Here is a 22595-nt window from a genome sequence, read left to right on the forward strand (position 1 = left end):
CTAGGTGGCCCTCAGGGTTCCTTCCAATTCTACAGTTCCACAATTCTATGATTCTATGAACTCCACATGAAAATAAATTAAATCCAGCCCTACTTTGCTTGGCCATTTTACTCTGGCTACGGAGGGGATGGGAGCAATTAACAAATAAGGGAATGGAGCAAAGTTTACTGCCAACAAAGGAATGTGTGGTTATAAACAAAGAACAGTCGTGTTTGATTTTGTCCTTAAAATAATGAGCTATTTTTGTTCTACCTAAAAGAAAAACAGCTTTAACATTTATAATCTTGAAGGATAGTTAAAATGTGACTTAAATAACAAAGCTGTCTGTATGTTGAGAGCATAATGATGGATTAATTTACTCCACTTTAAGGTACCCTTTAAAAAATGAGTCCATATCTACTTGGCTCTCTTGAAGCCTGTTGTGTGAGCTCATAAGTAATTTCTAAACTACTTTGCCAAGTTTAAGTCTCCTGAAATATGAGAATGCATTGTGGCCTCTTAAGCAAGCATTTGTGTTAGTATGGGAGCCTCTTCCCTGTGGTGAAATTTACATGCCACTCAGCAAGGTATATGTGTGTGAAAGTAGCAGGTACATGAATGAGACCAACAGCTTAGGTCTTTCTCTCCAGACTGATTTATTCACTACCCAACCTGTTGGTTGCGTTATTTTTGCAGTGCCGGATTGTGCTATTGCTGGTGCTTGCATCTGGGGCCAGAACAGGTCGTTTTTTTTTCTTATGAAGTGTAGGAAAAATGGCATTCTAAATATAGGCTTTGAAGATTGCATGGTGAATAATGGGTGCAGTTGCATATATCTTTGATTTATAATGAAGCTTTTGGAAAGCCTCCATTCTCACTTGAAGATAAACGGCGAGAGCGACAGTTCTTGCTGTTTTTCCATCACCGTTGCAGAGGCCCCTGTGCATACTATTTTAATGCAAAAATTGGATTAACATAAATAAGAGTCAGGTTACACCAGCATTCACCAACTTGTTCAGGCCAGTGGGCACGTTCGGAATTTTGAGAAAGTTTCAGAGGCACCAGTAACAAAATGACTGCCGCCAAGGTGGGGCATAACACAAATTGGGTGCCGTGGGAGCATATAGGACAGGCTGAACCCATGCAAACAGGAACTGTACAGGAAGAGCAGATAATATCTCATGCATTATGATTTTTAATGGTGGTATTTACAGTGGTACCTCAGGTTACATACGCTTGAAGTTACATACGCTTCAGGTTACAGACTCCGCTAACCCAGAAATAGTACCTCGGGTTAAGAACTTTGCTTCAGGATGAGAACAGAAATCGTGCTCCGGTGGCATGGCAGCAGTGGGAGGCCCCATTAGCTAAAGTGGTGCTTCAGGTTAAGAACGGACCTCCGGAACGAATTAAGTACTTAACCTTAGGTACCACTGTACTGAAATTGTTTGCAGGCATCATAGGCAGTACCGTGCTGGTATACCCTCTTTTTCATCTCAGCAGCTTTGCCTTTGAGATGACTGAAGTCTCCCCCATCTACAGGCCAAGAAAATTTAAGATCACACATGGGAACAGAGGAGCTACTGGTTGATTTTCTCTGTTTATCCCTGCATGGTTCTCATTTTCTCTGAGAATTGTGAGAGTGAAGAGCAGGGAAAACTGCTGCAGGAAGAGAGATGCAAAGATAAACAGAGGTGGCTTCTTATATTGAGTTTTTCCTTCATGGAAAGTAAAGCACGAAAGTCACACACACGTAATGCTAAGCTATAGTTTAGTAATACTAGAAGAAACTGCAGTGAGCTTTGCTCTTGCACTCCTGCTGCCTTTCTTCAGCAGCATGGCTATGAGGAGGACTTAAAAAGCTCTTTCTTCCATTTTAGATTGCTGTCATCTGGACCCAGAGTGTGGCTAATCTTAGCTAGGGTTAATGGAAACAAGCTAAATTCAAACCATACTGTATGAGCTATCCTGATTTAACTAACCATAGTTAAGACAAACCATGGTTTGTGATTTGAATGACATGCTCAACTGCTGTTAACCAAAAGTGATTTTGGAAGCACTAATGTTTATGTAATCATAGTGGATTCACATTTGTTTCACTCCACATACAATCACTAGGAAGTTGAGGCCCATTGTAATCATGCCAAGTATTCTAATGATTAAAAGGGAAGAGCTATTCTAGTGCATATAGAATATAGAAGCAGAATAATATTCCTATCTGAACTAGCTAGTTAAAAATGCTAGTCTTTTAGATTCTGGGGTTCTTTTTCAGGTGTATGTGTGTAAATTTAAACCAACAATTAAGTAACAATGAAGCAGGTACCAATGGCTGAGGATAAACGGTGGTTTATGATTGGCCATCAGACCATAATTTGAAACTATGGTCTGGAGTGGGTTAGCAAATCATGAATTGTGCTAACCGTGGTTTACATGTGATATCTGAATTTACCAACCTGTAGTTAGCACTGTTGCTCTGCCTATGGTGACCTGTGCATCTTAAGTCTTGAATAAATGGAAAACCAAAGCAGAGAACCTGCTCTAAAACATAGTTTGCCAATGTGGTCAGCAGCTCAGCATTTTTTCAGTTCCAAATTGTGGTTAGTGCGAACCATGGTGTGATGTCTGATACATCTCATGATGTATCCTGCCATTGTTGATCTGTAGGCACAAACAGATCTGGGTTTGGTTGTGTTAGGTCATTCATTCTATGCAGAATAAATCTCTCTCTGTAGCTGCCAGCTCTTATTTGCCTAAGCTAACAAAAGTTGCTTTCTTCCATTGCTGGTATGATTACCAGTTGCCTACAGAGATAGAAGCAAGCTGTCCATGTGTTTTAGCAGCTGCCTGAAACAATCAGTACCTTATCCTCAATTCCGATTATAAATTGAGGATTGTTGCAATCTTGCCTCTGTCATGAACTCAGAGTGGCACCGCATTTTATGTAAGAAAACATTATTGGTGTGGGTAGGCTAAGTCTTGTTTGGAGCAAGTGGGTGCAGTAGGAACAGCATATACATATCTTTTTAAACAAGTTGTGTACACATGCCAAAGCCCCACCCCCATCATTCATCCCAGGGATATACCGTATTTTTTGCTCTATAAGACTCACTTTTTCCCTCCTAAAAAGTAAGGGAAAATGTGTGGAGCGAATGAAGGCTGCGCAGCTATCCCAGAAGCCAGAACAGTAAGAGGGATCCCTGCTTTCGCTGCGCAGCGATCCCTCTTGCTGTTCTGGCTTCTGGGATTCAGAATATATATATATTTATATTGTAGGAAATGGTTTAGTTCCTTATTTAGCCTTAAGTGCTGAGCTCCTGCATTGCTTGCATGTACAAAAAAGAGGGGCAAAAACACCCCTGTAATTCTTAAAATTGTTTTTTTTTTAATGCTGCAGTGAAAAAACTTAAAACTGAGAATGAGGTAAAGTAGATAGTGCCCTGAGCCTCTTAGAAGCCCATGTTTTATGTCTTCCTTTTTTAGGTTTCATTGGGTATTTTTGGAATGGTATCTGTTTGGGTACACGTGCAGCGTTGTTTAACCACTACTTTCCCCCTCTTCTAGCAAACCAACCTTCCTCAGAACTGCTGCCCATTGCTTGTATTTGTGAACCCAAAGAGTGGAGGACTTAAAGGCCGGGCTTTGCTCTACAGTTTTAGAAAACTGTTAAATCCTCATCAAGTCTTTGAACTAACGAATGGAGGACCACTGCCTGGGTAATTATTAGGTTTTGCCCAATTCAGATATCTCTATTAATGTATTATTATTATTATTATTATTATTATTATTATGTGTTGGGCTCCTTGCTTTCATTCTTCCACTTCCTAGTCTTGAAAGAAAATTATACAGTTCAGCCGCTGAAACTAAGCTGCTTGATCCTCAACCATGCTTAGGTGGGGAGACTGTCTGAGAACCACATGTAAGGTCTTTGGAGAAATCGTGCCATCAGGGCAAGTATTTCTCCTTGCCAGGTAGAAATGTCTGCTCTCTCCTCCCCCCATGCAGGGATGTGGAGGTTCTCCCAACCTCCTAGAACTGATTTGGGGTGGGACACGCACAGTGGGAGGACAGTAGGGCTGGGCAAGACCTGATTTTCAACATTGATATAGCATCAGCTAAACATTGTGAGATACTGATACAGCACAATGTCTGAAATAAGGATGGAACTATGTAGAGGCATTGGCTGGCTTCATGGTTTCCACCCACATAGTGATTTTTGATAGTGCACACCCCCCCCCCCACACACATCATGATTTGTGATGTATTGTATTGCCAGGTCAAAAATTGCGAAACTGATATCACAATATGGACTTCACACCGATTTTGGATGATATATCGCCCAGCCCTAGAGGAGAGGGAGAGAAAGTCTAATTTAGCTCCTGCTAGTGCAACTGTTCAGCTGAATCCAACCCATGGTTCATTTTTACTTAAAACTGTTTTCTCACAATGTAGTCATAAAGGCATACTTGCTTTCAACATTGGCCAGCAAACAAACACAAGGGTTGGGTTTTGAAAAGCTGTTTAAGGTGCTTCCAAGGTCTTAGCAGCTGCCTAGTGGGATTTGTTAGGGGTTTCGTTTTTTCTTTGAACATAGCTGCGTCATAAATAATTTCTGAAACCCCATGCTTTAGTAGTGGTGTAGAGCTCCTGTTTGCAGATTGCCAATCCAAAGCCTCATGGATGTGCAGGACTTCTGGTCCAGGTCTTTGGACCCCAGCCATCGGTTTCAAAAGCTTTGCATTGTGGAAACTGGGCACAGCTGCAGTGTGAGGAGTAGTACAGCTGAGGATGATCACTGTCAATGCCAAAAGACTCAGTGGCATTGGGGATGTATTACCCTCGTGTCAAATAATAAACCTTTTCACCATTTCCAACAGCTTTTACTGTCAGCTAACAGAACTGTAGGGGTGGGCTTAATAAATAGCATTTCTATTTTTACATCTGGCATTTGGCAGCAGTTAAACAAATGCAACAGAAGCTCATTTGTTTGTACAGCGATGTCCCAAGTGTGAACTGGGAGTGAAAACTGCAAAGTCTAATGATCTTTCTTGTCTTTTATTGAAAATTAGAGTGAACTGTTATTATCTGACTTAAAGAGTCAATCTATTTTCCTTTTGCTGTTTCTACGTCTTTCAGTCTAAGGTAGCAGTGGCCCCTTTTATTATTTCTATGGGGTTGTTTATATTTTAGTATGATGAAAGCCTCCTTGGGGAGCTAACCTTCCAGGTGTTGAAATAAATAAGTGTGTATAATGCTTTTTTTATTTAAAAAAAATCAATTAAAATTGCTACCAGTGGTTCTTTGTTGTACTAGTAGTTGGGGGTCTTTTTCACTCTCTCTTTTTAGCATTAGGCTAGCTAGGCATATTTCATATACATTTGGAAACCACTTGGTAAATCCCATAATAATCTGGAGATAAACCTGTGGTCCTGCATTCGAAGAATTGCACAACTTCTTGGAAGGGAACTTTGGATCACATGAAACACATATTTTTGAGACCTAGGCTACAACCCTCTATCCACTAAATAATTAGAGACCTGAATGTGTGTTTGAATTTAACAGAATTCCTGCAAATATGTTGTGCTCACTTGTGTTTTGCTTTTTATATTGAAGGTTTCACACATTCTCTCAAATTCCATGTTTCCGAATACTGGTGTGTGGCGGTGATGGCACTGTTGGTTGGGTTCTTGGCGCCTTGGAAGAGATCAGACACAAGCTTGCCTGTTCAGAGCCGTCTGTGGCTATTTTACCTTTGGGAACAGGTGAGTTTGAAACTGGATTTCAGGAACAGCAATGCGAAATTGTTATTTGCACTCATGACTTCACAGGTTCCCTCCTCCCCTGAAAATATTCTGGTTTTTCTGTTCTGGCGAGCAGGATGTTTGTTAATGCTGAGGTCAAGTGCTACAAAAAGTTTAAAGCATTGTAAATTTGCAGGTTACATTAAAAGAAAAATGTGGCACAGAAGCAGTTAATAGCCACGATCTGTTTTGGAGTGAGGGCTTTTGCTTTCATATAGGTTGTTAACAAAAACTTGTCCTTTTTAAAAACAGGTAATGACTTGGGGAGGGTGCTCCGCTGGGGTGCTGGATATAGTGGCGAAGATCCATACTCCATTCTGATATCTGTAGATGAAGCTGATGATGTGCTTATGGATCGCTGGACCATCCTTTTAGATGCTCAGGAGGCTATTGAAAGCGCAGAAAATGGTGTGCTAGAGCCGGAGCCTCCTAAGGTATTTTTCTCATGTTTATTTTGTTACGACCCCCGCCCCTGTTACGCCCCCTTTTCTGGCCGTTTCTGGGTTGCCGTGATGCGTGTGTGTTGTTGGGTGTCAGTGGATGTGCGTGAATCGGTCGTTGCCTGTAGTTGAAGGGGCTGTGATGTGAATGTTCCGTACTGCTGGTTGGAAATTAAAAAATCTGGACTAGGTTGTAAAATTTTACTTTTTCTGTTTTATTAGCTTATCTGAAAGTTTTAAGTGTCTATACGCTTATCACATTTATAAATTTTAAATTTATTGTTGTACATTGTTTTAAATGTTTGTTTTCCTTCTGGGATTGTACCCCCAAGTGTGTTTTATAAGCTGGTCTCTGACAGTAATAAATTATCTATCTATCTAGATTGTGCAAATGAACAATTACTGTGGCCTTGGAATTGATGCAGAGCTGAGCCTAGGTTTTCATCATGCCAGGGAAGAGGAGCCAGACAAATTCAATAGCAGGTATGTGGACCCTGTTCTTGTGCAAATGGATAAAACTTTCTCATTCATATTCACAGAGAAAAACAAGGATGCTTATTTCTTTGACACTGCCTAAGATTATTTTGTTCCTGCTGTAACATTTCTGGCCTCTATATATAATCCCGATATATGTATTTACTTTCCCCTGAGGGATCAGGTACATCAATAAATGGACATTAGCTTGGAATTGTCCCATGATGTAGGCAAAGCCTTATTTGCACTTGCATCAATATGAAACAGGTGGGTGTGGGAGCACTTTTTTGTGGCTTCCTGCTACACCCTCTCTGTGAATTGAAACCATGTAGGCAGCATCTGTAATGTGATTTTCCCTATCTGATTTAAACCACTACCAAGATCTGTTTACATGACTGTTCTGAAGAGCTTCTTTCTTTCACAACTGCAAACCGGCATTGGTTGGCCTCAGCTTAACCCATCACTGCAAAATCTGTGTGTTTTAAGATGAATTAGAATGTTGTGGACTTGCCTGGAAGTTCGGAGCACAGTTTAGGGTGTTCTGACTATTCAGTATTCCTTAATGATCAGAAGCCAAGCTGCCAGTTACATCCTTTGTTATGGAATTTTGGGTATATGGTCTTGAAAGGCTAGGAATCTCCTTAGGTAGCATTCCTCTTGTCATCCCCACTAAGGATAAATAATGGGAAACTAGGTTTGGGTGTGTAAAGGAACAAAGGAACTAGTTTGAGTAAGTTTTAGAGGGGGGGGCAAGGGAGAGATGGATGAACTGGGAGCTGAAGAAAGGTAGGCACCATTTGGGATTCTGGAGATCTGACGGGGCAGTGGAATTGTTGTTTGTAAGAGTGATACAAGCTGTACCTCCACCTATGCTTAAATTGTAGATTTGTAAGTAAGCACAAATATTACATAAACACCACTTTCAACATAGCTCCCTAGTAAATATTCATAGGATCAAACTGTTTTTCCCCCCACTCTGAATTCAATTTCCTGATTAGATTTCTGGGCATTTGTTTTGATATTTCCATTTAAGGGTGTATTTAGCCAGGTTATGCTATGAAACAGCAGGCTACCAGGGAAGATCAGTAGGTTTGTTTTGAATTGTCCCATTCTTGGGAGCTGTAGTATATAGTTGTACATGTTGTTCAACCTTGTGTGTGTGTGTGTGTGTGTGTTAGCTTGTGTTTTAGCTATATTCTGCACCTGGGTATTTTCTTACCTTAAAAAGAAAAAAATGAGTCTCCCTGAACACATTTTCATCTTCAATTTTAATCAGCAAGGAAAGCAAAACAGTGATGCAATATGAAGTGCTCTGTTTGTGTTGAACAAATATTTTCTTTTTCTAGGTTTCACAACAAAGGTGTCTATGTAAAAGTCGGATTGCAGAAAATGAGCCACACAAGAAATCTTCATAAAGAAATAAAGCTTCAAGTGGACCAGCATGAAGTTGAGCTTCCGAATATCGAAGGCCTTATTTTCATTAATATTCCCAGGTAGAAACCATACATATGTCTGTGCCATGCGGTTTTGTCAGAGTTCTTGTCTTTTGGAGGAAAAGAATCCTGCTGTTATGGTTGCACCCTGTTCTGCATTTTAATAGCCAAAATCTCTTCAATAGGATTCTTCCATTTAGCTTCAGCTTCACCGACGCTGAAAGTATATCACAGTTGGTCAGGTGTCAGCAAGAACTGTTTGCAGAGTTGAAATACATTGATTTGAAGAGAGGCAACTATTTTGATAAAGTGTAGCCCATTTCAGAAATGTGTAAAAACAGACTCACGTTAACACAGAGAATCTGGGCTGCTCTGTTAATTCTCCCTTCTGCCTTTGTCCATTCAGCTTGTGATGGTTTGAAGAGCTGCCTTATATTGAGTCATACCATTGATCCTCCTAGCTCAGTAATCATTTGTTCCAGTTGGCAACAGCTTTTCATTGTTTTCCAAATTCTTTCCCTCCTCCCTTCAAACTAGAGTTGCCAGCAGCCTCCTAAGTGCAAAACATGGGCTACATCACCATGTTCTTATTCCTTTAAATATAGAGTTACAGCACAAATGAATTGAACAAAACCAGTGCTACTAACGTTCTTGATGAAATAGACCCAGACAAACCTTAGATAAATCAGCATCTGTTCAAAGAGTGGTCAGATGCAAATGCATAATAATTTTTTTAAGGAGAATTGGAAGAAGGTTTTGATGAGATTTTTTTAAAAAAAACCTATACATTTTTTTAATATAAGAAATGTTTTTCTTTCTAACGTTTCTCAATAAATTAAAAGATAATGTAATATGGGCCTGGTATTCTGACTCAACCTAAACTGCAGGACTAGTTTCTTACACAGTCATATTCACCTCCAAATAAACTGTATAATGATAGCACATATCTTAAGTTCCCTATATCATGTCTAGTTAGTATATGCCTCTAACTGGAAAATCTCCATTCTAGCTAAGCAGCTTGATAGACTAGCTGATACATTGCTTGCTGGTGGAGTTAGGGTTCATTAGGATATCCGTCCTCTTCTTATTTATATATCTTCATGGCAGAGCCTTTAAAGTGTTCCTAGATTAGCGTAAAGTGTTTGTAGTTAGTGTAAGGTTAAAGGCTCACCTCCACTTCGTTTAGTAACTTGTGCTGTCTTCTGAAGTATCCTAAAGTGCCCTCTGCTGGTCATTAAGCCAAAAGCACAGAGTCTCCCGAAGGATGGTGACTTTCCTGATAATCAGAGTACGTTGTAGTTCTCTGGTCCCGATGGCGATATGAAAATCTCTCTGGACAAATCATTACTCCTAGACAGAAGGGCTATGTTCACAGCTGGTTATGGTTCCTTTAACTCCGTGCTTAACACATAGTTTGAGCACAACTCCAGCTTTATCTGCCACTACCAAAAGTAAAATACATATTTGCATTTTACACAGCCGAATGAGTACTATGTGTGTCACATCTTTTGCCTCCTTGTGGTCAAATTGCAACCATTCTGTTTCAGTGTGGTATGGATTTTAACACCACAGAACTAAAAAGCATCACATGAGTGTATTATGCTGATGTTGACAAGCAATGAGAAGCCTGCCTCGGAGGTGGGTTGAGGGCACAAGTATGGCTTCTGAAGGAAAAATAAGTTTAGTGAATATATTAATGATTAATTGAATGGGAATGGACTCTTTTTGCTCCCCCGCCTTAGAGGTTCAAAGTGGTACCTTCCAGATGTTACTGGACTGCCGCGCCCATCATCCCAGACCGCTGGTCCTTCTAGCTGGGGTGGATGGAGCAACATCTGGATGGCACCATGTTGTTGAATGAGTTTCCCATCCCCAGCTCCATTCACCTCAGTGGGTGCACCCTCTCTCCAGCTTTTTAATGCTATGGCTCAGGGCAGCTCACAGGCTCACGAGAGCCAGTGTGGTGTAGTGGTTAAGAGCGGTAGTCTCGTAATCTGGGGAACCGGGTTCGCGTCTCCGCTCCTCCACATGCAGCTGCTGGGTGACCTTGGGCCAGTCACACTTCTCTGAAGTCTCTCAGCCCCACTCACCTCACAGAGTGTTTGTTGTGGGGGAGGAAGGGAAAGGAGAATGTTAGCTGCTTTGAGACTCCTTAAAGGGAGTGAAAGGCGGGATATCAAATCCAAACTCTTCTTCTTCTTCTTCTTCTTCTTCTTAAGAAGTGTCAACAAAAGAAGCACAAGTGACTCTTTGCACTTCTGGACAGTAGAGGACATGGGCCTCACACTTCTGCTGTCATTGCTTCTGTAAGAAGCATGAACTATAAGCATGCAGGTTGCTGGTTTGGGAACATATTCATGCAATTATTTTATGTTATGTTATAAAATAATTCTCCGTAGGAGGATACTATGCTGCACTGATTAAAGAACAAGGTACTTTTTTAAAAAAAAAAAATTGTTACTTACAGTTCTTTTGTATTCTGTCCAGCTGGGGTTCTGGTGCCGATCTTTGGGGGTCTGATAACGATAATCGGTTTGAAAAACCAAGAATTGACGATGGCTTACTAGAAGTAGTTGGTGTCACTGGAGTTGTTCACATGGTAAGTCTAGTGTTAAACGTCATTGCATTCGGCTAAATCAAAGAGAACCATTAGCACCTTATGTCTAAACATATCTTCCTTTGACTCATAAAGGCAATGTGATGCCAGTCGTAAGAATATTTTCACCCCGTTTGACTTGACATGGGATGCCTTAAGTCATAAATGAAATTTAAATTGATATCTAATGAGAGGTTGTAAAAATAAACTGTATTGGTGATCAAAGTACAGTGCAACCTTGGTTCTCAAACTTAATCCATTCCGGAAGTCCGTTCAACTCCTGAAATGTTCGAAAACCAAGGCACGGCTTCTGATTGGTGCAGGCGCCCTGGAAACAATAGCCAACAGCCACATCAGATGTTTGGCTTCCAGAAAACATTCTAAACCTGGAACACTTACTTCCGGGTTTTCGGCATTCGGGAGCCGATTTGTTCATCAACTAAGCTGTTTGAGAACCAAGGTTCCACTGTATTCTCTTACCACCCCCCCCCCCAATAAATACATTCTCTGGTCACAATTCTGGGAGTGTTTCATGTGAAGAAAAATTTAGGAAAGATTTCCAGAATTGTAAATATCTAGTACACTCGTGCTATAAGTTTGATAAATACCCTACCTTGTAAAACAAGTTTGTGGTTTCTCTTTACATTGATATTTGATTTTGAAAGGAGCGTTCTGATTGTTCTACATAGGGTCAAGTCCAGGGGGGTCTACGTTCAGGCATCCGAATAGCCCAGGGCTCCTACTTCCGCTTGACGCTTCTGAAGCCAATCCCAGTACAAGTTGATGGAGAGCCCTGGATCCAGCCACCAGGCCAGATCATTATTTCTACAGCAGGACCAAAGGTATTGATAAACATTTTGTGTTGGGCATGTTATAGAGATAAGGCATTAAAATGCATGCACCCTATACATATAGACCAGGGCAGCCCAACTTTTCATATCAAGTGGGCTGCACACTGCCTTGCCAAGTGGGGAGTGAGGGAGGCTAATATTTGTCCCCCCCTAAAACCTTTGCACTGCCTTCCCAAAGCTGGCTAAACAAGGTGCTGGGCTTTAAGGAGGAGGCGCAAGACTTTAGCAGGGTCCTACAGCCCTCCCGGGACACGAGTGGCGCTGTGGGTTAAACCACAGAGACTGGGAATTGCCGATCACAAGGTCGGTGGTCCGAATCCCCGCAACGGGGTGAGCTCGCGTTGCTCGGTCCCTGCTCCTGCCAACCTAGCAGTTCGAAAGCACGTCAAAGTGCAAGTAGATAAATAGGTACCGCTCTGGCGGGAAGGTAAACAGTGTTTCTGTGTGCTGCTCTGGTTTGCCAGAAGCGGCTTAGTCATGCTGGCCACATGACCCGGAAGCTGTACGCTGGCTCCCTCGGCCAATAAAGCGAGATGAGCGCCGCAACCCCAGAGTCGGCCATGCCTGGACCTAATGGACAGGGGTCGCTTTAACGTACAGCCCTCTCACCTCCTTCCCAAAGCTGGGAAAACGCTAACTAGGCTTTGGGAAGGAGACACAGACTCTAGGACCCCGTCACAACCCTCACACTTCCTTTCTAAAGCCCAGTGCCTCACTTAGTTGGCTTTTGGAAGGTGGCACAAGGGTTGGGTGTGTTTGTGTCAAATGTTGCTGCACTCGGGTCATGCATTGGACCACCCTACTATGGACCATAAATATTCAGAACAATCTTTCAGATCATTCCAGCTCAGACATAATCCATGTTGGCTTGTTAAGCTGCATGAGCTTTGTGCCTGCAGCCCCATTCTCCCTCCCTACCTTCTTGGCGTGCTGTGACGGAAGTCTTCCTGGCTTAATTTACCATCGTTTCCTATTACATCTGAACCAGAATCAGAACAAACCAGGATCCAGAACTAATTTCAGGCATGGTTTTAAATTGTGGTTTCTTCCAATTCTGGCCATTACAATTTTCCATTAAGTTAATTTACCCAGGAAGTTTTTATTGGTAGCCTACCAGAAAGGGCTGACTGGTGCAAGCATAATGCTCTTGCACATTTCAGCTTGCAGAATTGATGTTGCATCCAAAATGGGCAATGTCTAAGGCAGGGTTGGCTAACCCACAGCCCACATCCAGTTCACCAAGGTGCACTGCCTTATCTCTTGAGAAAGATGGATGGATTAAAAATAAGTAACATCTGTGCTATGGAGGTGTTTTCTTAGCATGTACGCTCTAAAATGTTGAAAGAGTCCATGTCAATTAAACGCCCACCTTTAAATCTCAACTCTAGTCTACCCTAGCAGCCTTTTGTTATGTATTTTACCAATACCTGTAGATGGGAAAGAAGAAAATGAGGTGTAAAGCTGCTTGTTGACATTAAGAAAAAATTATTTCGGATAAGGATGGATTTCAAGAAAGGTTGTGTTGTGGTGATTGTTTTTAACATATTTATTACAGGTTCATATGTTAAAGAAATCGAAACAGAAACAGAAAAAATCAGGAAATTTAAAGGACTCAAGATCTGAGAGCATGATGGTCAATGAAGTGGGTCGCTGATGGAAAACGATATCCACAGAACAAATGCAGCACACCTACTATAGACGAGATGGATCTGCCTGGTGTAAAACTGTATTTGTACAGTTCCAAGTTAAGAATTGGTTGCACAAGAGCCTGTTGTAATTATATTTCCATGTTTGTTGTACAGTGCCTATCCTGTAGCCGACATGAGATTTAGTTTATGCATCTCATGTTGGTCGGAGAAGTTCGCATTAGGTAGCCTTTCCATAAACCATTAACCAGTTTTTGCTTCATGCCCGTAGCCAGTAGAGCAGAGATCCCATTATGCCGTGCTCTTTATATACTACGTTTTCCTCGCCTTATTCTCCCTGGGAGTCACTTATTTTTATAAAATAAGTTTTTAACCCTTAAAAAAACACCTGAAACCTACTTAAAGAGTTTTAAAGCTACCCCGGCGTTCCCCAAGAGGGAAACATGGTGAAGGGATAAAATTGTCACTTTTGTGATGTTGCTGATTACTTGTGCAATAATGCTTTAAGTAGGATTGGGAGCAAATGGATATCATTCCAGCGGCACAATCCCATTTTCCGCTGCACTAGGTGTGCTGCCACCATGCCAGGGTTCACTACAACGTTCCTGGCAGATTCCAGTTAAAGGAGGCTCTTCCAAACTGCATATAAAAGAGATCCACCAGCTCCTTCCCAAGTCTGCAAAGCCACAAATTACTCAACACTCCCTTGATTGGAAAGATGCACTCAGCAGAGAGCTGGCAGGCTTGGCTGAATGCAATAGGGATCCACCTTCCGCATGCATAGCTCTGTATGGATTGTGCCTTGGATATTTAGCTACTTTTTTTATTTGCCTGCATGAACACTTCCACACTACTCAATGGCTGTACATGTAATGGTAAACAACGTCTTATCATCCAGACCAGGGATTGTGGTTCTCAGTTTCAAACCTAGCCAGCTGCAAACCATGATTCTGCTTGTTATATGAACCAGTTTTGTTTTAAGCCACAATCCCTTGTCCAGAAAGGCAAGACTGGCTGACATTCAGGAAAAGGAAAACTAAACTCTGGTGAAGTTCTTCTTCTGGTGTTTTGGGAGAAGAGGAAGCACAATAAGTCTTGTGGCTCCTTCCGACATGTATGCATAGTGGTAAACGATGGCTTAATGTGTGAACATGGCCAGTGAACCCTAAAAACCTAATATAATTTTATCTATTTTTATACTGCACAATCTTTTTCTATACACTACAAGCTTCTGGTTTTCTCCAACTCTCTCTCTCTCTCTCTCTCTCTCTCTCTCTCTCTCTCTGTGTGTATGTTTCTTTTTTATAGTTCAGGTCCCTATATTGAGATTTTTCTTACTTCATTCCCTAAATTCTAATTTCATTCCCTAAATTATTATTCTAATTTCGTTCCCTAAATTATTTTAACATACAAAGAGACTATGAATGGCAAACCAATAATCAGTAAATATGGCACAATTTAGTAAACAAATCAGCATTCATTTATGTTAAGTATTGATACACTAAGTTGAAATATGCCTTAGTTTCTTCTCTATTGATGAACTGGTCTACATGTTTGTTTGTCTTTAAAGTGTGTCTTATGTGACTAGATCTAGATGCGGCTGTACTGATTGTGCAGATAAAAATGCTACATAGATAGGTCCTTGCTTGTAACTAGGGAATCATTCCCTGCTCTATAAATATATTGACCATACAAGGAAAAGTTGATGCAGACTCTGTTCAGACATAAGGCTAAGCTATGGTTTGTGGTTACGTGAACAAGCTGCATCAAGTCTCAGACTTGCACTCTCCCCCGCTTCCTTCTCCAGTATTATCATGAGGAGATTAGAAGCTTCTACTTCAGTTTTGATTAATTGTAACTTGTTGTTATATTTGAACCTGGACAAACTATGGTTTATGAGTTATGAAGCTGGCATGTTTCAGTAAACCGTAGTTGAAATTGACCACCATTTAGAGCTTAGGCATGATGTGAAACTAGTTAATCCAAAATGGAAGTAAAGGCTTCCGATCTTCTCACAACTATGCTACACTTCATTCCTGTAATGATAGAACCATCATCTATCGTTTCAGGGATCAGCCACTGCATGGATACGAGGAGATAAATCATAGTTTTTCATTGTGTCCAAATGAAGATAGTATCTTTCTGTGGATGCTAATCGCAGAAGGAAGATTAAGCAAGATAGCTGGTGACTTTAGCATTGTTTCTGATAATACCAATACAAGCTGTATTTAATTATGGAGAGAATATCATTACTCCTGAATGCAGAAGCAGTAGCAGTACCCTCAAACAGGGTCAAAATCCTATAGATGCAACATTGCGTCTTTCAGATGCTTTTGCAACAAATATTCTTAGGCTGCCTTTGTCCATCTGGAAGCAGCCTGAGAGGGCTGTGGTAGCCGCAGTACTGCACTTGTCATCTATTCTAATACCCCATTTTGTATGTAGTTAATGAGAACATATCAAGCTTTTGTGCACAACTATGGCTTTTTTGAAAACGGTGGCATGCACAGCATCAGGAAAGCAGTGAAGGTGAGCAACTCCTTTCCCGCTCCACCAGGCATTCATGCCTGGGACGCTTTGCAACCTAAAGGAACTGCAAGTTGCTCTGGTTTGCAGCGGGTATTCCCGGGAGCAGCTGTCTCATTGCATGCGTAATTGCTGCAGAACAACTCTTCCTACACAACACGAATGTCTGCTGGAGCACTGTCATTTTGACGCAGCTGTCACTGCTGCAAGAGTCTCCTGGGAGAAGGGTGGCGTCGGGACTGGACCCACCCAGTGAGACTCCGCGCATTGCCAGTGCTTTATCTGCACAAAGCTTCCAGTGTGGCTTGTGGGTCCATTTCTGATTTGCACTATGTTTACACAAAGGCTCTCTTCATGCACTGTGCGCCGCACAGCAAAAACAAAACAAAACACTGTGGCTTCTTTGTTACATGTATTTGTCTTCCAGATTGTTAGAGCACGTTGCAGTTTAAACGTACTTCCACACCAACCAGAGTTTAGCTGGGGAATGCTGCATATTTTGTAGACCTTGTAACATTGGCAGGTGCTTTCTTTGCAAAAACTCTGAGCTTTGATACACAGATGAATGTGAATAGACATTTAAGACCTTTTCATCTTGTTAGATCCTTCTAGGTATAAAATATTGTGCAGGCAAAGTAGAAGTATTCAAGGGGACTTTGAACTCATTTTTCTTGAATGGCAACTACCCCCATGAAATACTAATTTAAAACTAAAGGGAGTTTCATTTCGGATGATGCAGTTTGTCCTATGGCTGGGGAGGGACCATCAAATTTCACTGAATATGCTCAAAGCCTTGAGCTATCTCACAGTACCTCTTTGGTTACCAAGCCCTGTATTTAGTTATTTATAGTTTCTCCCTGAAAGCATAAACTGCTCTTACCTTGGTTTATCATATTGTTGATTTTCACTGCTCGTTAGTGAAATAGCACAGTGCAATAATATGCTATTTATGAAGAGTGTATGTTTCCCCAAATAAATCCCTGATATAAATGGCGGTAGCATGCTATGAATTTGTTGGCAGAAAGTAGCTGCAGCAAGTGACTGGTTCTTGTCATGCACAAATATTGTGCAATTTAGTACTGGTTTGCACAGCTGCTTGGCTAGAGTAAAGTTGTGCACTATGAGAAGTACATCTCCAGCACAAAGTCTAAGTACAACCCAAGAGAGATTACTTTGAAGTCAAGTGGCAGCTTGTTTTGTCTTTGGTCCAACTCAGCCCTTCATATGTGAACTATGTGCCCCAAAACAAGCTAAAGCTGGCACACCAAGCAGTACTTGTGCGCCTGGTTTTTGTGTTTGGGAACTAGAACTTGTTGTTGGCATTACAGTTTCTCCACTTTTGTGAACTAAGGAACAATGTCTCATTAGGGGTCTGGGGGAGATGTATTGTGAGACAGCTCATCGAGCACAGCAAAGAGTGCTCTTCCCAGAATGTAATCTTATCCACTCCATTTTTACTGCATTCTTCACATATATTTAATCCAAGTGACATGTCATCCTAATAATATAGTAATTGAGTACGTTCACAGGACTATTTCAGCGATAGTTTGTCTGTAAGCCTTTCTCTATTTGTAGACCATGGCTTTTTGGAGGGTTTTTTAAGGTAATGGACAGGGATCCAAAGATGGTGTTTTTCTAACAACAGCCCATGGAAAATTAATTTTGAAACCAGGGAGATATTTAGGGTCTTTTTGGAGATGGAATGGATTTCCTGCCAGTTTCTATCATTTCTCCTGAAACCATTGAAGCTTCCAGTTGTGATGGTGTGATTTGTCATGGGGACCAATTTTTCCTAATAGTAGGCTGCATCCCTATTGTTTTCATGCCTGTTTCTCACCTGACTCTGGCCTGGTGCAGATGTACCATTAGCTCCCTGCAAAACTGCAGAAACTTGCAGTTCCTCCCTCTTCCTTGCATTAACTATGGCTTTGCATAACCGTGGTTTGTGATGGTGCACAGTAAACGCAGAGGCAATCCTGGTTTGCAAGCACACTTCAGCTTCTAGTCTACAAGGGAACCATGGCTGGTTTGACACAAATGTAAGGCAACCAAAGTGAACTCCAGGAAGGCAGTGGAGGAAGAGGGGGAGAGTTTTGAGGAGAGAGCACATGCTTCTGATTTGCGAACCATGGTTTGCATGAAACTAGCATTTAATCTGTATTGGAGTCAGGAGTCAGGATTGTGGCTAATTAACACATTGTTTTTGTATGTGATGCACAAGTCCACACTCAGGTGTGCAGAGATGTTGGAGTTTCTAAAATCGGTGTGTGTGTGTGTGTGTGTGTGTGTGTGTGTACACCATTATATACATTATGAAGTAAATGCATGGTCCATCTTTCCAGGACAAAAACCCCCTATCACCACTAGCACAGCTTTTCTCACCGTACAAAGCGCTCATCTTCATGTCCAAGCTTAGGTCAGCATTGGCAAAAATGTAGTGCTGTAATCTGTCTTCATGCAGGGATCTTTGAAATCAACTGCATTATTGATTTCAGCCAATACTCTTTTTTAAAAAAATCAGGACCTGCATCCATTGTTTACATGCTACCTTTGTTTTGCACTTGTAATTGTAAGAGAAATTGCATTATATTTGGTATAGCTTAATACAAAGCCCTTTTTGTACAAGTGCATTTTAGGATTGAGGTTGTGTCTGAAGTACACCACAGGAAATTCAGTTTTGTAATTCCAGTATATTCATTTATGCCTACTTAACTACCCCCTTCCTCCCTCCCCCACACCTCCTGTTGCCCACTCAGAGATTCGGGAGAGGAATATAGCAGGCTACTAACAAATTAACTGAAAGTTCACTTTTAAGCTCAGATATAAACTGCGTGTTAAAGATTTTTAAAGTAAAACCCTATACAGACATTCTGTCCGACGGACAGTGTTAGCTTTCAGCGCTTGTATTGGGACCAATGCACACACAGCTCAATGTAGCACATTGTGCTCTCCAATTTTGTGGTATACAGATCTTGTAGCTTGGGTGTTTGCAGATTGAGCTCTGTCTTTTTGAAAATGTGACATTGGGGCAGCACACTGGATCTACTGTGCGTTGGATCAAATGTGTACAAAGATCCTTTCTCTTCCTGAGCTGAGCAGAACTTAAGTCATTCCCAAACCTCTTATGTAAATTTAGCCCTGTTCAGTTCCATGGGAACAAATTACTGTGATGATTCTGTCTGCCCTTTATCTGCAGCCCCACTGAGCTGAAGCACTACATCCCAAAAGCATGTTATGTTAAAGATCCATAGCCAGATATTCTAACAGTTGTGTAAGATTCAGAGCAGCTAGTCTCCCCCAAATTGGGTCTGCGTGGCGCTAGAGAAGGTAGAGTTATATTATTGCTTGCAATGTTTCCTCACTTGAAATTTGTCCCAAAGCTGCTATGGGTCATGTTGGGGGAACGCCTTTCGATGCTCCCCCATGGGAGCTTTGGGAGGTGATTATGAGTGAGGAAACAAAATAGGGATTTAAAAACAACCCAGCCTCATTGCTTAGATCCAGTTCTCGATCACATGCGGCCGCAAAGCCTTTGTCCGTCTGTCTGTATTAAGTTAGGGAGGTCTTCCAACATAACGTGTAGCTGAAATTCAGACTGACTAGGTTGTGAATTGGGTTATACTGGAACAGGTGCTGCAGTCGTTATGGTTTTAACTTCCTATAGTTCTGCGTTGAATGTAAAGCGAATCTTTGCATTGCTTACAGTAGCATAATTTAATGCAGTTAGGTTAGCAAATTTAATGTTTACAAGATGGTGACTGTTGATTGTAAGCTTCCATCTCGATGCACTGCTTCCACTGGAAGGCTTGCCAGTCTACTTGCTAATGACAGTTAATGGTATTAATTGCCTTTCTTGACACAACCTCTTAAGTAGAACCCTTCAAAAGCTGTGGGCGGTTTTTTGTTAAAAAAAAAAATCTTTTGAAGACCAGGATGAGAAAAGTTTGTGTTGACACAAATATTGAATTAGAATATTTTTAAGAAGGTTTATATTTTCTGAAGATAATTTATAAGGAAGGTTTTCTATGCAATTATAGTAGCGTTGATGTAAATGATAATTCAGATATTCGTTCTGTAAACAACTAAGAACCTGTTTTCAGGGTTCTGCCCCTCCCCGTCAGACTTAATAAAAAGTATGTTTATAGGTCCCTTTAATGCTGCATTTTCTTGTAACATTTCAGTACATGCCAAACTTCATACACAAATATGGCTTCCAAGCAGGGAATTTTAATTTCCCATGTACATGCAATTGTATATGACAAGCACACATGCATATTTCCCTGTGTAAAACACACATGATTGGAAACCCTTTTCTGGGACAGTTGAGGTCCAGAGACATACTAAAATACATGTGTGTCGATCACGGTGGTTGCATGTGCTAACTGTGTGCATTATTTCCTATGTGGAAAGTGAAATTTGGTTTGTATAAAGCTGGTCCTTTTCAGCAGGGAATGCTTTGTGCAGTGTTATGAGGTGGCTTGCATGAATCATTTTATGTAAATCATGCTTGGTCCTTCTTGCATATCTACAGTTGAGAGAACTTGGAACAGCTGCTTAGCTTTAAATTTCCATATATGTCTGTATTGAGCTGTGCTCATTCTTCTCAGTCAGTGATTTTCAAACTGGCCCAGCCTGATAAAAGTTTCAGAGTTGTATCGTACAAATAATGAATGTGCCCTAGAACACCCCATAAAAGAATTGCACTGCACAATTACTTGTGGCGGGCAGGCTGTCTTTCAGGGGAGCTTGTTCACCATTGTGTATTATCTCACCAAAGAGAATCTCTGATCAGCTTGGAAGGAATCTTAGGTTTAACCTCCACAGCACAGTTTGAAGACCACGGCTATGAGTATAATGTGCAAATTCTTCATGTTTGGTCACCTCTTGATGATCCTGTTTCTTTAATTTTCAATAATTTGTTTAAACCAGATTGTTCTGATGTGGCCTTGTTAGAATTTATTCATTTTCCACCAATTCTGGCCAAATCTATACAAACAAAGGACAGGCACAATTTTGTGCTTTTGGAGCCCATGACTGCTCTGTTTCCCATAATAGCAACAGTATAATGTGTTAGAAATGAGCTGAGAGAAACTTAATTTCGCAAATGTTAAATGCAAAAATTAGTATCTGTTGTAAATCATTCCGCTCATTTCTTTGTAACTAAGGAAAGATGTCTAGATACATTCTTGCTCTTGTTCGATAAAGGCTAAATAGGAACTATAATCTAGTGGAACTGCAAACTTCAGGCCACATCTACACTACAAATACATCAATTTTATTCCAGTGCGGTTGGGTATTAGAAGTCTAAATATATGCTGTGCACATATGTTCAGTGCTGTGGCTCATCTTGAACTGTAAAACATTTACTAATTTTGGTAGTAGATGCAGTGGTTCTCATACTCTGGAGTTACCCCCTTTTCCTCTTCGGTGATGGGGGGAGGGAGTTGCAGGGAGGTATTAGGCCCAGCTGTGGAAAAGCCAGACATATTTTTGTCTTGGCAGCAGAGACTGAGCTTTGCAGCCACCCAAGCTTTGCTAACCCTGCAAGCTGTAGATAAGAGATCTTCTGGCCACAGAGTTTCCCTCCTTCCTGCTTCCTCGTATGGAAGACCTGGATTGGGAGAGAGATGGAGGTGCCGTGTTGGACTTCTCTAATGCTAGCGTTGAATGAATGCCTCAGTCCACAGATCCCACAGTGGGCTGAATACATGTCCTGATGTGTGAGAGGCTGTGGTGTGCTCACCAGCCAAAGAGATGGCTTTGAAAGTGCAGTAAGCTTAGAAGTGGGCCTGGGTTTTAAAAAAATCAATCTGAGAAACACTGTGTGAGAAAGTTTGAGACCCATTTAAATAAGCTGAGCAAAGTTTAGTAGCGAATAGCTTTAAAAGCACCCCTGATTATGCCACAATGCAAAATTTGCCACCTGCAATAGTTTGCCTATTGTGTAGTTCTTGCTCTTTGCAATCTGTGTGCTTAATTATTCGCTCAAGAGTAATTGTAAAATTATAACCGTTAGGTGAACCGTTTCCACATTGTGTGCCTAAACAGAAGCTAGAAATGCACATCATATTTGTTTACTTGTTCTTCTGTCTTAAACAGGGTTTTTATTGTGTACTAGTTTCTAGAGGTCTGCCTTGTAAACCCCTTCTTCTTGCCTTTGAATGATCAGTCCTGACACGCAATGACTGTAAAAGAATTATTTATATGGTGTGCTCTTTCTTTTTTTTTATTTAAATATCAGTTTGTCTTCAGAGTATATACTATATTCGTAGAGAGATTCTGTGTATATTTTTGCTACGTATTTGTGTTTGGTTTCATTTTGATTGTATGTATATTTTTGCACTGATTTGAAATTCTGTATCGATTGCTTTGTGAGTATTGACCATCTGATTAGAATTTGTCTGTGACAAATATAACTGCTAATTTCTGTTGAGCCCTGAATAAACTGGCCATGTTGTGTTTTGTGGCAACAAGAAGGCTTGTGCACGCCTTGGGGCACTTGGAGTGTGTAAGAAACTGTTCCAGCTTAGTCCACAAATAACTAACATCGCTATGTGGAAGCAGGTGAATGTGTCTCTGCTCCCTATGGTGTAATAACTTGATAACGTCAGTTTATTTGCCAGGTTGTCTGTAAGGGAGACTTTGCAGAGCTCTCTCACCCATTCTGTACCTCCCTGTGCTGGTCCTAGGGGCTACCGAGAGGCGAGGTCTGAGTCTAGTTCGAAGAAGAAGAAGAGGAGTTTGGATTTGATATCCCGCTTTATCACTACCCAAAGGAGTCTCAAAGCGGCTAACATTCTCCTTTCCCTTCCTCTCCCACAACAAACACTCTGTGAGGTGAGTGGGGCTGAG

General features: G+C 41.2%; 1 protein-coding gene across 2 annotated transcripts in view; it reads left to right on the forward strand.

The window, feature by feature from the left end:
- DGKQ (diacylglycerol kinase theta) overlaps positions 1-22219 on the forward strand; it is a 72621-nt gene extending 50402 nt beyond the window's left edge. Inside the window, exons 16-24 of one of the 2 annotated variants that reach the window (XR_014506280.1) lie at positions 3541-3692; positions 5590-5738; positions 6030-6211; positions 6600-6700; positions 8038-8184; positions 10612-10723; positions 11410-11562; positions 13127-17176; positions 17613-22219. Coding sequence is in view for 1 of the 2 variants with exons in the window: in XM_083419592.1 (XP_083275718.1) it covers positions 3541-3692; positions 5590-5738; positions 6030-6211; positions 6600-6700; positions 8038-8184; positions 10612-10723; positions 11410-11562; positions 13127-13225 (1095 nt within the window). In the remaining variant the exon portion in view is untranslated. Of the gene's footprint in view, positions 1-3540; positions 3693-5589; positions 5739-6029; positions 6212-6599; positions 6701-8037; positions 8185-10611; positions 10724-11409; positions 11563-13126 lie in introns of both variants that reach the window. The other variant, XM_083419592.1, reaches the window with a different exon arrangement.
- Positions 22220-22595: the final 376 nt, after the last annotated feature.

Source organism: Podarcis tiliguerta (assembly GCF_965153285.1).
Source record: "Podarcis tiliguerta genome assembly, chromosome: 17".
Taxonomy (NCBI): Eukaryota; Metazoa; Chordata; class Lepidosauria; order Squamata; family Lacertidae; genus Podarcis; species Podarcis tiliguerta.